The sequence below is a fragment of the Anomaloglossus baeobatrachus genome, chromosome 4 (genome assembly GCF_048569485.1).
Source record: "Anomaloglossus baeobatrachus isolate aAnoBae1 chromosome 4, aAnoBae1.hap1, whole genome shotgun sequence".
Lineage (NCBI taxonomy): Eukaryota > Metazoa > Chordata > Amphibia > Anura > Aromobatidae > Anomaloglossus > Anomaloglossus baeobatrachus.
The window spans coordinates 563,451,001-563,465,546 of record NC_134356.1 but is presented as its reverse complement, the minus strand read 5'-3'; the positions used below and the strand labels follow the sequence as shown (position 1 = coordinate 563,465,546).

Sequence of the window (14,546 nt, the reverse complement as noted above, 5' to 3'; positions counted from 1 at the left end):
GATGCAGCAGGATGTCAGCTATAGTGTACAGCCAACAGCTGCTGCATTTTTCATCCATCGTGGGAATGCTATTCACTTATCGCAAGTCAGTTTTAGGTTGTACTCGTGGTCACTACGGGGTTAAGATACTGATTGCCATCTTATTCGGTTTTTAGCAGCCTTTTATTGTCTCTTATAGCCAACATAATCTGAAATCAGTTTTGCCAGCCCAAAGTCTTTCTCAATGTATATCTATAGAGCCTTGTTTTTGGTTCTCACACATTTACATTGAAAAAGCTTTGCCTCACAGGATGAGTCGGCAAAGCTGAAGAGCAGTCGCATGGCCAGAAGAGGACCAGAGCGGCACTGGAAACCATGTAAAACTGTAATCAGAGTATTTTTATTACACTTGTATAACATTGTTTCTCTTTTGTCTTATTGGGGGCACAGAACTATGGGATAGTCTGCTGCTACCTGGAGGCTGACACTATTATTGCATCTAAATAATATTGACTATACTTGCCCACCAATCACATAGGACTCATGTGCATGGAACAGAAAATGGGGAGCTGCGAATCTTTATGACAAGTATGACCCTGCCAGGAGTCTCCCTATCCCTCCTGTTCCACCTCCCTTCTATTCCTTTCCTTTTGAGTGGTAGATACCGATGATTGGTGATGGTCTATGTGCAGAGGACTGGTGCAGCTGCTGGCTGGTCCTTCTCGGCCATTTGAGCATTCTCTGCTCTCTGGGCAGGCGTGGGAGAGTGTTGCATGGCTACCAGTTTTTCTGCGGCCTCTCTCCCTTTTGCATCCTGTTTTATTGGGCCGGATACTGTTGCCGAGGGTGTTACAGGCAGTCTGCAAGCATGTGTGGCCGTTTGGAAGTCTTGGCCAATCGGCTGGCTGGATGTCCCAGCCAATTTGTGGCTTGTTCTTTCAGCTAATCGGTGGCAGTGTCTCTGCATGCTGGGTTTCCGCCCCTCTGGCTCCACCTCTTCTTTCTTAAACCACAGCAGATTTTAAGTGGTGTGGAGCACAGGAGCACCTAATCGACTTCTGCCTTGTGGCTCACAAGGAGGACACATTTTGACAGTGTGGATGGGGTAGGTTGTTTGGGTCTGTAGGCTCGTATTAAGTATTCTAAGACCCCATGCACTCTAAGTATTTAGTGAGTTTTTACCTCCGCATTTGTAAGACAAAACCAGGAGTGGGTAAAAAATACTGAAGTGGTGACGTGTTTCTATTATACTTTCCTTATGATCATGCCACTCTTGGCTTTGGCTTTCCACTGCTGAGGTAAAAACTTGCCAAATACTGAACATGTGAATGTCTTCAATCAGTTATTTGGCTTTTTTTTTAATCATTGTTTAATTAAACTGTGGTGTTTGTGTTTTTTTTCCTGCTTTTATTTCCTACTTCTTGCAATGTTTGAGTCTAGAGAAGACCGTGCTCGCCCTTGTTTCTTTCCATGTATGTATGACTTCTAATACTAAGTTTTCCACCAGTCAGTCGGTTGCCTATAGTGCCACCTGCACCCTTCCTGCTTATCTGCTTGCAGCCACCCAGGAGACCCCTGATATTGGAGGAGGATATGGCGCCTTCTGCCTGGGCTTGTGATTTAGCTCAGTATGTAGCCGAATTAACCAGGTTGTCAAGGACACTGATTACAGTTGTGGAGCTGGTCAATGTCATGGCGGATGTCCCATGGGCTCTTTCGTTCAGCCTACATTTTGTTTTTGTGTGGCTGTTGAAAAACGTGATTTTGAGGGCCGCAGGGCTTTCTCAATTGGTTATTTAGACTGTCTAGGGCCTTTGTAATTTCTTCATTCAAGTCACTCATTGCTCCAGACTGGCCCCGGAGAGCCTGGTATTCGGAGGTGGTCAATGTCATGTAGGATGTCCCATGGGCTCTTCCGTTCAGTTTACACCTTTTTGTTCCAGGGTCCGTTCTTCCTTCTGAATTCACGAGTGCACAATTTGACGGTGTGGCTGTTGAAAACCGTGATTTTGAGGGCCGCAGGGCTTTCTCAATTGTCCAGGGCCATCCTCATTAAGTGTCTAGAAGGTCTTATTTTCGCTGGTGTGAGACTGCCAGTACTTTGCCAGTGTCCTTTTCCATGCTGGCGCTGCGCTCCTTCTTGCATTCTGGATTGGAGGCAGGGCTGGCGCTTGGTTCCCTCAAGGGTCTGGCTGTTTTGTTTCAGAGGGACTTGGTTTCTAAACCTCAGGTTAAGAGTTTTCTCCAGGGAATGACATACGTTAGACCACTCTATCAAGCTCCCCTGGACTCTTGGGATCCGAATCCTGTTTTGGAAGCTCTTCAGTCACCACCTTTTGAGCCTATCAGAGATATCTACACTTTTTCCTTCTATAAGGTTGCTTTATTTAAAGCCATCACTTCAATTAGGAGAGTATCCGAGCTTGCGGCTCTGTCGTGTCGTGCTCTCTACTTTTTGTTCCTCATCAAGATAAGGTAGTGTTGAGACATGTTCCATCTCTTCTCCCAAAGGTGGCCTCGATCTTTTAGCTAAATGAAGATATTTTTCCCTCCTTTTTGTTCTAGCACCATTTCATCCTATTGATAACCTTAATCTTCAACTGATTAACCTTCATCCTGCACAGTTTAGACGTTTAGAGCTGTAATTTGTTCAGGCATTCTGATTTATGGTTGGTTATACGAGAAGGTCCTCATAGGGGTCAGGCCTCTTATAAAGCAATTGTTGCCTGCTGGATGAAGACGACGACTTATCCAGGCCTATGATGGTAAGGCTAGGACTGCTACATTTAGGGTTATAGCAGATTCTATGTTGAATGGTGGGAGCCTTCTGGGCGGTGCATCATCAGGCATCAGCTTTGCAGCTCTGTTAAGTAACTACTTGGGCATCGGTGCATGTATTTTCTAAATTTTACAGAAACCACATTTTTGCCTCGGCAGATGCAAACCTTATTAGAAAGATACTGCGGGCGGCAGTAACCCAGACTTCTGCTTGGTTTGGGCAGAAATCTAGGTGATAACAGTATGAGATTTATTTTTTTCTTCCCTGGGGACAGCTTTAAGATGTCCCATGGTTCTGTGTCCCTGAATAAGACAAATTAGAAAACTAGATTTTAGTACTCACCATAAAATCTGTTTCTCGCAGTCTTCATTGAGGGACACAGCTCACTCCCTTGGTTGCCAGGTTGGGCATGTGTTTGTTTTTCTTTTTTTAAATTTTTTCTCCTACTATTTTCCCACAAAACTGAATGAGTCTGACTGTGGCAGGCGAGGTATAGTCTGCCGGGAGGAGTCAATTTTAGTTACATGCAATAATAGTGTCCGCCTCCAGGTAGCAACACACTATCCCACGGTTGTGTGTCCCCCAATCAAGACTATGAGAAACAGATTTTACAGTGAGTACTAAAATCCACTTATACATGATTAGTAGGGTCTAGTGAAAAAAAAAATACATAATCTTTAAAATATTGTGGCCTATTTTTTTAATTTATATTTTACATATCTAATGATCAATAAATATCCAAATTTCTATTCGTAGGTCACAACAGATCTCAGACAGAGATGTACAGATGATCATACTGGGACTTCAGTTTCTGCTCCTATGGTGGCTGGTGTTACTGCTTTAGCCTTGGAAGCAAAGTAAGTTGGTGGCATCTAGATACATGGAATAAGCATACTGTAAATGGGTCTACATATGTGTCAAGTTAATTGTTTGGTAAGGTGGTATCCATGAAGCTTTCTTACCACTTATCCACCTCAACAACTTACGAAGGTTTTTAACGTCCCCAACTATAGTCTAGTAACCAAGTTTAGTATTTCTTTGAAAGTAAAGGCCCAGTCACACATCGACTTACCAGCGTTCCCGACAACGATACAGCCTGATAAGGATCGCTGGTAAGTCGCTGGTGAGATGTCAGTCAGACCTTACCAACAACACAGTAGCGACCTGTATAACGATCTCTGCAGTCATTGGGACCCTGTCACACAGCGTCAAACACAGTGATGCGTCCTGCCCAGCAGGACATTGCCTTTGAAGTAAATTGGTCCGGATCATTCGGCAACGACTAGCGATCTCACAGCAGGGGCCTGATCGCTGGTAAATGTCACACATAACGAGATTGTTGCTGCGTCACAGAAACTGTGACTCAGCAACGATCTCGTTAGTGATCTCGTTGTGTGTGACAGGGCCTTTAGTTGCAGTTTTATTGTAACCGCTTTACCTTGGCTGATAGAGTCCTTCTAAGCTCAATGTAGAAACAGGAAGTCTCTACATGACTCATCATTACAACTACAAATCTACATTATTGAAACCGCTTTGTAGTTCTAATGATGACTCATGCATGGAAGTTTCTGCTTAGAGCTTAGAAGGATTCAGCTAGTCCATTTTTAATCATGTGATGTCATAGATCTAATGGAAAATTGAAGAATATACTGGGTAGAAGGGCAAAGAGCAATTGTAAGTACACAGTGCTGTGTAACATGATTGTAATATATTAAGAAATACATTTTGATGGGAGTGCTTCTTTAAAAACAATGCAATGACTGACAGATATCGGACTCCAAGCTAACATAATCCAAAGTTGATTTGTCCTTCTAAGGTGACTGTCTAGGTCTGTGGTTGATGCTCGTGTTATTAAAAGGCTAGATAGATCATGGCATTTTTGTCTAAAATGTTATCTAAAAAATAGCAAATACCCAGGGGATCCACAATATCAACTGCAGTAAATAGCTGAATCCAGGCAGACAAAGATATAAAACCTAAAATGTAACTTTTATTGATATATAGCTAAAAGTGAATCTCAATTCACTCAAGGTGAGTAAAAACAGACAAACAATAACAAAAAGATATAGTCATGTTGCCATAGGGCTACATATACCAAATCAGATGCACACTGATGGCAGCACTCGTATTTCACCAGTTATTTGTGAGTACTACTCAAATGAGGCTGCCTAGGTATAGTATGACTATAGATGGACACACACTACCTTATGCCCTTGGGGCTGCAACCATCATAAATTACAGATAGTGTGTCCAAACATCAAAAGCATACGGGTATCAGGGTTAAATCCCCTAAGGGAACGATCTTACCCGATCTTGCAGACGTAGGCGTGGGCGACCAATGTCAGGACAACACGGCTCATAGATAGGGGGCTGTCCACCAGCTCATCAAAATCCCATACTTCTATTGCCGAGTGTTCCAAATTCTACAAAACACATTACTCCCAACGCGTTTCATACGGGGAATCATCAGGGGAGTATAATGCCAGTAATGTGGTATGGCCCATATATATCATACGGCCATATCTATATGCCCAATATCGCTGTAGGCCAAAGAAGGAGAAAAAAACACATAGTAAGCCCAAAGATCACAAGGATCACATAGAGAAGCCATATCACACTGCCCTAACCATGAGATACTCACCGCACACGTGCGTGCGTCAGGAACGAATCCTTTTCAAAAAGTGCCGCGCTCCATAGTGTGGAGCCGGCCCCTTAAATATACCGACGCATGCGCAGAAGCGCCAAGCCGGCCAGTGACGCGCGCTCCCAGAAGGCACCCGGACCGGAAGCACGCGTCATCGGCCGCCGCGTCGCAATGAAGCGGGCGGAAGTTAACCAGGTGCACGTCACAACCTGGCGAATCACGCCTGCTGGCTCCACCAATCAGAACCCAGAGCGTGTTGCTATCGCAACATAAACAAGCTCCGGTTCGCCTAACCCGGCGTCATCATAAGAAATCCATGCTGGCTAATACCGCTCAGCCATGGTGGGTAAAAAACGCCTATATCGGCAAGTCTATAATGTACCCAGTGAGGCATAGACCCATCCACGTGAGGCTTATATTATTTTCGGACAAACCATCAGCTGTCAATCATGATATCCAATACAGGAAATCATGCAGCTGAGCTACAATAGGGAACAAATGCCGGGGCCGCAGAACGGATACAAAGAGAAAAATTCAAAGAGAAAAATTCAAAAAACAGGGGGGGGGGGGGGGGGGGGTGGAAGGGGGAATCCACATATAGGGAACAATCAATTAGGGAATAGTAATTGATCATAGAATGGTCCTTAAGCAGACTCAGGAACCAATGCTGGAAAATCAGGTGAGGACAGGCCAGTTGGAACTTGGCAGACCTATATAGAAAAATAGGCCCATCGCATACAGGGCATACAGACGGGGGGAGGGGGGGGAGGGGGGGGAGGGGGGGAGGGGGAACTAAAGTGCACACTAAGATCTTACCCTTGACACAATCTACCCCTACCTAACATGTGGGGGTCGGCACCCTAAGTACACCCACGCCTCTGGTGCCCCCACTCGGGCGTCGTCTTTCCCTTCTATACTTACCCTGCTTGCTGAGGTGCTCCTACAGGAAGGGCGTGAAGGACAGGGACTCATTCAAGCCTATAGGTGCCATGGTGTTGAGAGTGTAAATCCAATAACATTCTTTCTGAAGTATTAGCTTGTCCCAGTTTCCCCCTCTAACCGGGGGGCGAATGAGATCAATTCCCATGATTTTAAAGCTCTCCAAATCACCACCATGGAAATTATTAATGTGTCTGGCGACTGGCGTATCAATCTTCCTAAGGATGTCATTCTTATGTTCGCCCACACGTCTCCGTAGCTCCCTGATAGTTTTGCCAATATATAGTTTTCCGCAAGTGCATTCTATCCTATATATAACCCCCTTAGATTTACAAGTAATAAGGGATCTGATGGACAAGGTTTTCCCATTCGTATGATTAATGAAAGTCTTCCCCTCCTCAACATATCTACAATTGACACAGTCATGACATTTGAAACATCCATAGGTTGCATTTCCTGTTCTTTCTGGCCCATCCTCATTGAAATGGCTATGAACAAGCCTATCCCCCAAGGATTTAGCCTTTCTATATGTGATGGATGGATATGTGAGGAGATGCTTCTCTATGAGAGGATCCATCTGCAAGACATGCCAGTACTTCGAGAGGGTTTTCCTGAAGTCTCCCGCCCCATTATTGTATGTTGTAATAAACCTGAGGATATCAGCCGATTCCTCCTTCTTACAGTTGGGGTTCAATAATGTAGTACGGTCAATATTACACACAGAATTGTATGCCTTATGGATTACCCCCTCAGGGTAACCTCTATCCCTCAGGCGTCCCATCAGGTCAGAGGCCTGTTGTTTAAAGCCTGCCTCCTCTGAGCAGTTACGCCTCATCCTGATGAACTGCCCCTTCGGGATTCCTCTCTTCAAGGGGTGAGGGTGGGCACTCTCCCACTTTAGCAAAGAATTGGAGGATGTAGCCTTCCTAAAGGTGGAGGTTACAAGTCGGCCATCCGGTCCTTTTTCCACCATTACATCAAGGAAAGCCAGTTTATCCCTGCCAATTTCACTCGTAAAGCTCAAACCTAAGTTATTGTCATTCAGACTGGCCATAAAACGGTGAAAGTCACACTCCTGGCCCTTCCAGATCATGAAGACGTCGTCTATGTATCTCAACCATATGACGACGTCCTCAGTATCCAGAAGGCCACCAAACACCACTGTGTCCTCCCACCAGCCCAGGAGGAGGTTAGCGTACGATGGGGCACAGCAACTCCCCATCGCAGTCCCCCTGAGCTGGTGAAAGAACCTCCCGCCAAATGTAAATACATTCCTGGTGAGGCAAAATTCCAGTGCCTTGATGACAAAATCGTTGTGGTGGCAGAACTGGCTTCCTCTTGATTCCAGATGGTACTGTGTGGCCCTTATCCCCGCTGAATGTGGAATAGACGAGTATAACGACTCAACATCAATACTGCATAGAAGCATGCCTTCTTCCAAATAGATGTCCTCTATACGACGCAAGAAATCTGTCGTGTCCCTCAGATAAGAATTAAGGGACAATACGAAGGGACGCAGAATCTTGTCAATATACACACTCAGTCTCTCTGTTAGACCACCTATGCCTGAGACAATAGGGCGACCTCTTACAGGGTTTAAACCCTTGTGTACTTTAGGCAAGATGTAAAAAGTCGCCACTATTGGAAAAATCGGTAAAAGATACTCAAATTCATTCTTGTCAATGATATTGGACTCCAAGGCCTCCCCTAGTAGCGTCTTAAGTTCTTCCTTATACCTCGGAAGAGGGTTTGAGTCCAGCCTGGCATAACATGATTTATCATTTAAGATATTTAAACAGATCTGCTTGTAGTCATTAGAGTCCAGTACCACCACATTCCCCCCTTTGTCAGAGGGTTTTATGGTGATACTGGAATCCTTCTCTAGATTTCTAAGACTGAGCATCTCAGTTTTAGTGAGATTATACTGACTTCTCTGTCCCCACATGCTGTTCCTTACGTCGTCCGTCACCAAGTTGACAAAAATATCAATCGCATCAACCTCTGTCATGACCGGAGGCATCTTAACACTCTTATTCTTTAAAGTTGTAAACGGGCCCTCACCCAAGTCATTTGGGTTAGTGTCCCCAAGATGGAAGAGTAATTTGACATCTTCCAGGAGTTCCCCTGGAATCCCCAACTCGGACGATGTTTTTTCCGTCTGTTTTTCAAAAAATTTTTTCCATTTGAGACGTCTTGCAAAGAGGTGCAAATCCTTAATTGCCTCAAATTCATTAAAATCGGTTGTCGGCACAAAAGACAAACCTTTGTTCAGAATGGATAACTCCATTTCAGAAAGGGATCTTGAAGACAAGTTGATCACCTGAGGAGCCCCGCCACTGGTTATGGGTTCAGTTGTCCTTTGCTCCTCAGGTGATACTGGTTGTCTAAAAAACCCCCCCTGTTGCCAAAATTTTGTGAGGCTCCCCTGTAGTTCGATCTTCCTCTGCCCCTATGTTTTTTATACTGCTGTGGGGGTCTGAAAGAATTAGTCCTGAACTCTGAGTCTGAAAGCTCAGCGTCGGTCGAGGAGATGTCTGTCTCACTCTGTCGAGGATTGCGATTATTAAAGGAAAAATATACCCTATTTTCTTTAAAGTCCTGTAGGTCTCTTATATAGAATCTATGTTTCCTTTCTTTTAATCTATATTGAAATTTTTCTATAACACCTTGCAAGACTAACTCCTTATTGGCAAAGTCTCCTTCACCATTAAATTTACGGGTAATATCTATATGTTCCTTCAGAGAGTCCTCCAGACTAGTGAGATTCTTTTTCTCCTCCTCCAATAGCAGTCTCATGAACCTGAGGGAACTTTCAGTTGCCTCCTTTTCCCAAAGGTTCATGAACTCAGCATTCTTATGACGAAACCCAGGTTGTAATGTAATTCTCAGATGTCGTGGGACAATTTTGTCCTTCAGATAGCTTTCCAAGGATTGGACCTCCCACCAAGATGTTATACGATCTTTATAGATCCTAGTAAGATCTTTAAATGCCCCACTTAAAGTGGGTGTGTATTTTTTTAAAACTAGGTTTTTCTCCGAAAATACATCCTTAGCCTCTGTGGCCCATTGTCTGGTGTCTATGTCCGATGCAAGAAAACCTGCCATAAGGCAATAATTCAAAAATGTAAAAAATAGCAAATACCCAGGGGATCCACAATATCAACTGCAGTAAATAGCTGAATCCAGGCAGACAAAGATATAAAACCTAAAATGTAACTTTTATTGATATATAGCTAAAAGTGAATCTCAATTCACTCAAGGTGAGTAAAAACAGACAAACAATAACAAAAAGATATAGTCATGTTGCCATAGGGCTACATATACCAAATCAGATGCACACTGATGGCAGCACTCGTATTTCACCAGTTATTTGTGAGTACTACTCAAATGAGGCTGCCTAGGTATAGTATGACTATAGATGGACACACACTACCTTATGCCCTTGGGGCTGCAACCATCATAAATTACAGATAGTGTGTCCAAACATCAAAAGCATACGGGTATCAGGGTTAAATCCCCTAAGGGAACGATCTTACCCGATCTTGCAGACGTAGGCGTGGGCGACCAATGTCAGGACAACACGGCTCATAGATAGGGGGCTGTCCACCAGCTCATCAAAATCCCATACTTCTATTGCCGAGTGTTCCAAATTCTACAAAACACATTACTCCCAACGCGTTTCATACGGGGAATCATCAGGGGAGTATAATGCCAGTAATGTGGTATGGCCCATATATATCATACGGCCATATCTATATGCCCAATATCGCTGTAGGCCAAAGAAGGAGAAAAAAACACATAGTAAGCCCAAAGATCACAAGGATCACATAGAGAAGCCATATCACACTGCCCTAACCATGAGATACTCACCGCACACGTGCGTGCGTCAGGAACGAATCCTTTTCAAAAAGTGCCGCGCTCCATAGTGTGGAGCCGGCCCCTTAAATATACCGACGCATGCGCAGAAGCGCCAAGCCGGCCAGTGACGCGCGCTCCCAGAAGGCACCCGGACCGGAAGCACGCGTCATCGGCCGCCGCGTCGCAATGAAGCGGGCGGAAGTTAACCAGGTGCACGTCACAACCTGGCGAATCACGCCTGCTGGCTCCACCAATCAGAACCCAGAGCGTGTTGCTATCGCAACATAAACAAGCTCCGGTTCGCCTAACCCGGCCGAAAATAATATAAGCCTCACGTGGATGGGTCTATGCCTCACTGGGTACATTATAGACTTGCCGATATAGGCGTTTTTTACCCACCATGGCTGAGCGGTATTAGCCAGCATGGATTTCTTATGATGACGCCGGGTTAGGCGAACCGGAGCTTGTTTATGTTGCGATAGCAACACGCTCTGGGTTCTGATTGGTGGAGCCAGCAGGCGTGATTCGCCAGGTTGTGACGTGCACCTGGTTAACTTCCGCCCGCTTCATTGCGACGCGGCGGCCGATGACGCGTGCTTCCGGTCCGGGTGCCTTCTGGGAGCGCGCGTCACTGGCCGGCTTGGCGCTTCTGCGCATGCGTCGGTATATTTAAGGGGCCGGCTCCACACTATGGAGCGCGGCACTTTTTGAAAAGGATTCGTTCCTGACGCACGCACGTGTGCGGTGAGTATCTCATGGTTAGGGCAGTGTGATATGGCTTCTCTATGTGATCCTTGTGATCTTTGGGCTTACTATGTGTTTTTTTCTCCTTCTTTGGCCTACAGCGATATTGGGCATATAGATATGGCCGTATGATATATATGGGCCATACCACATTACTGGCATTATACTCCCCTGATGATTCCCCGTATGAAACGCGTTGGGAGTAATGTGTTTTGTAGAATTTGGAACACTCGGCAATAGAAGTATGGGATTTTGATGAGCTGGTGGACAGCCCCCTATCTATGAGCCGTGTTGTCCTGACATTGGTCGCCCACGCCTACGTCTGCAAGATCGGGTAAGATCGTTCCCTTAGGGGATTTAACCCTGATACCCGTATGCTTTTGATGTTTGGACACACTATCTGTAATTTATGATGGTTGCAGCCCCAAGGGCATAAGGTAGTGTGTGTCCATCTATAGTCATACTATACCTAGGCAGCCTCATTTGAGTAGTACTCACAAATAACTGGTGAAATACGAGTGCTGCCATCAGTGTGCATCTGATTTGGTATATGTAGCCCTATGGCAACATGACTATATCTTTTTGTTATTGTTTGTCTGTTTTTACTCACCTTGAGTGAATTGAGATTCACTTTTAGCTATATATCAATAAAAGTTACATTTTAGGTTTTATATCTTTGTCTGCCTGGATTCAGCTATTTACTGCAGTTGATATTGTGGATCCCCTGGGTATTTGCTATTTTTTACATTTTTGAATTATTGCCTTATGGCAGGTTTTCTTGCATCGGACATAGACACCAGACAATGGGCCACAGAGGCTAAGGATGTATTTTCGGAGAAAAACCTAGTTTTAAAAAAATACACACCCACTTTAAGTGGGGCATTTAAAGATCTTACTAGGATCTATAAAGATCGTATAACATCTTGGTGGGAGGTCCAATCCTTGGAAAGCTATCTGAAGGACAAAATTGTCCCACGACATCTGAGAATTACATTACAACCTGGGTTTCGTCATAAGAATGCTGAGTTCATGAACCTTTGGGAAAAGGAGGCAACTGAAAGTTCCCTCAGGTTCATGAGACTGCTATTGGAGGAGGAGAAAAAGAATCTCACTAGTCTGGAGGACTCTCTGAAGGAACATATAGATATTACCCGTAAATTTAATGGTGAAGGAGACTTTGCCAATAAGGAGTTAGTCTTGCAAGGTGTTATAGAAAAATTTCAATATAGATTAAAAGAAAGGAAACATAGATTCTATATAAGAGACCTACAGGACTTTAAAGAAAATAGGGTATATTTTTCCTTTAATAATCGCAATCCTCGACAGAGTGAGACAGACATCTCCTCGACCGACGCTGAGCTTTCAGACTCAGAGACCAGGACTAATTCTTTCAGACCCCCACAGCAGTATAAAAAACATAGGGGCAGAGGAAGATCGAACTACAGGGGAGCCTCACAAAATTTTGGCAACAGGGGGGGTTTTTTAGACAACCAGTATCACCTGAGGAGCAAAGGACAACTGAACCCATAACCAGTGGCGGGGCTCCTCAGGTGATCAACTTGTCTTCAAGATCCCTTTCTGAAATGGAGTTATCCATTCTGAACAAAGGTTTGTCTTTTGTGCCGACAACCGATTTTAATGAATTTGAGGCAATTAAGGATTTGCACCTCTTTGCAAGACGTCTCAAATGGAAAAAATTTTTTGAAAAACAGACGGAAAAAACATCGTCCGAGTTGGGGATTCCAGGGGAACTCCTGGAAGATGTCAAATTACTCTTCCATCTTGGGGACACTAACCCAAATGACTTGGGTGAGGGCCCGTTTACAACTTTAAAGAATAAGAGTGTTAAGATGCCTCCGGTCATGACAGAGGTTGATGCGATTGATATTTTTGTCAACTTGGTGACGGACGACGTAAGGAACAGCATGTGGGGACAGAGAAGTCAGTATAATCTCACTAAAACTGAGATGCTCAGTCTTAGAAATCTAGAGAAGGATTCCAGTATCACCATAAAACCCTCTGACAAAGGGGGGAATGTGGTGGTACTGGACTCTAATGACTACAAGCAGATCTGTTTAAATATCTTAAATGATAAATCATGTTATGCCAGGCTGGACTCAAACCCTCTTCCGAGGTATAAGGAAGAACTTAAGACGCTACTAGGGGAGGCCTTGGAGTCCAATATCATTGACAAGAATGAATTTGAGTATCTTTTACCGATTTTTCCAATAGTGGCGACTTTTTACATCTTGCCTAAAGTACACAAGGGTTTAAACCCTGTAAGAGGTCGCCCTATTGTCTCAGGCATAGGTGGTCTAACAGAGAGACTGAGTGTGTATATTGACAAGATTCTGCGTCCCTTCGTATTGTCCCTTAATTCTTATCTGAGGGACACGACAGATTTCTTGCGTCGTATAGAGGACATCTATTTGGAAGAAGGCATGCTTCTATGCAGTATTGATGTTGAGTCGTTATACTCGTCTATTCCACATTCAGCGGGGATAAGGGCCACACAGTACCATCTGGAATCAAGAGGAAGCCAGTTCTGCCACCACAACGATTTTGTCATCAAGGCACTGGAATTTTGCCTCACCAGGAATGTATTTACATTTGGCGGGAGGTTCTTTCACCAGCTCAGGGGGGACTGCGATGGGGAGTTGCTGTGCCCCATCGTACGCTAACCTCCTCCTGGGCTGGTGGGAGGACACAGTGGTGTTTGGTGGCCTTCTGGATACTGAGGACGTCGTCATATGGTTGAGATACATAGACGACGTCTTCATGATCTGGAAGGGCCAGGAGTGTGACTTTCACCGTTTTATGGCCAGTCTGAATGACAATAACTTAGGTTTGAGCTTTACGAGTGAAATTGGCAGGGATAAACTGGCTTTCCTTGATGTAATGGTGGAAAAAGGACCGGATGGCCGACTTGTAACCTCCACCTTTAGGAAGGCTACATCCTCCAATTCTTTGCTAAAGTGGGAGAGTGCCCACCCTCACCCCTTGAAGAGAGGAATCCCGAAGGGGCAGTTCATCAGGATGAGGCGTAACTGCTCAGAGGAGGCAGGCTTTAAACAACAGGCCTCTGACCTGATGGGACGCCTGAGGGATAGAGGTTACCCTGAGGGGGTAATCCATAAGGCATACAATTCTGTGTGTAATATTGACCGTACTACATTATTGAACCCCAACTGTAAGAAGGAGGAATCGGCTGATATCCTCAGGTTTATTACAACATACAATAATGGGGCGGGAGACTTCAGGAAAACCCTCTCGAAGTACTGGCATGTCTTGCAGATGGATCCTCTCATAGAGAAGCATCTCCTCACATATCCATCCATCACATATAGAAAGGCTAAATCCTTGGGGGGATAGGCTTGTTCATAGCCATTTCAATGAGGATGGGCCAGAAAGAACAGGAAATGCAACCTATGGATGTTTCAAATGTCATGACTGTGTCAATTGTAGATATGTTGAGGAGGGGAAGACTTTCATTAATCATACGAATGGGAAAACCCTTGTCCATCAGATCCCTTATTACTTGTAAATCTAAGGGGGTTATATATAGGATAGAATGCACTTGCGGAAAACTATATATTGGCAAAA

The 14,546-nt window shown here is 44.6% G+C and overlaps 1 protein-coding gene across 1 annotated transcript in view; it reads left to right on the top strand.

Annotated features, from left to right (window-relative positions):
* PCSK6 (proprotein convertase subtilisin/kexin type 6) overlaps positions 1-14,546 on the top strand; it is a 390,964-nt gene that overhangs the window by 236,779 nt on the left and 139,639 nt on the right. Inside the window, exon 9 of the mRNA XM_075346016.1 lies at positions 3,515-3,615. Coding sequence (XP_075202131.1) covers positions 3,515-3,615 — 101 coding nt within the window. The remainder of the gene's footprint in view (positions 1-3,514; positions 3,616-14,546) is intronic.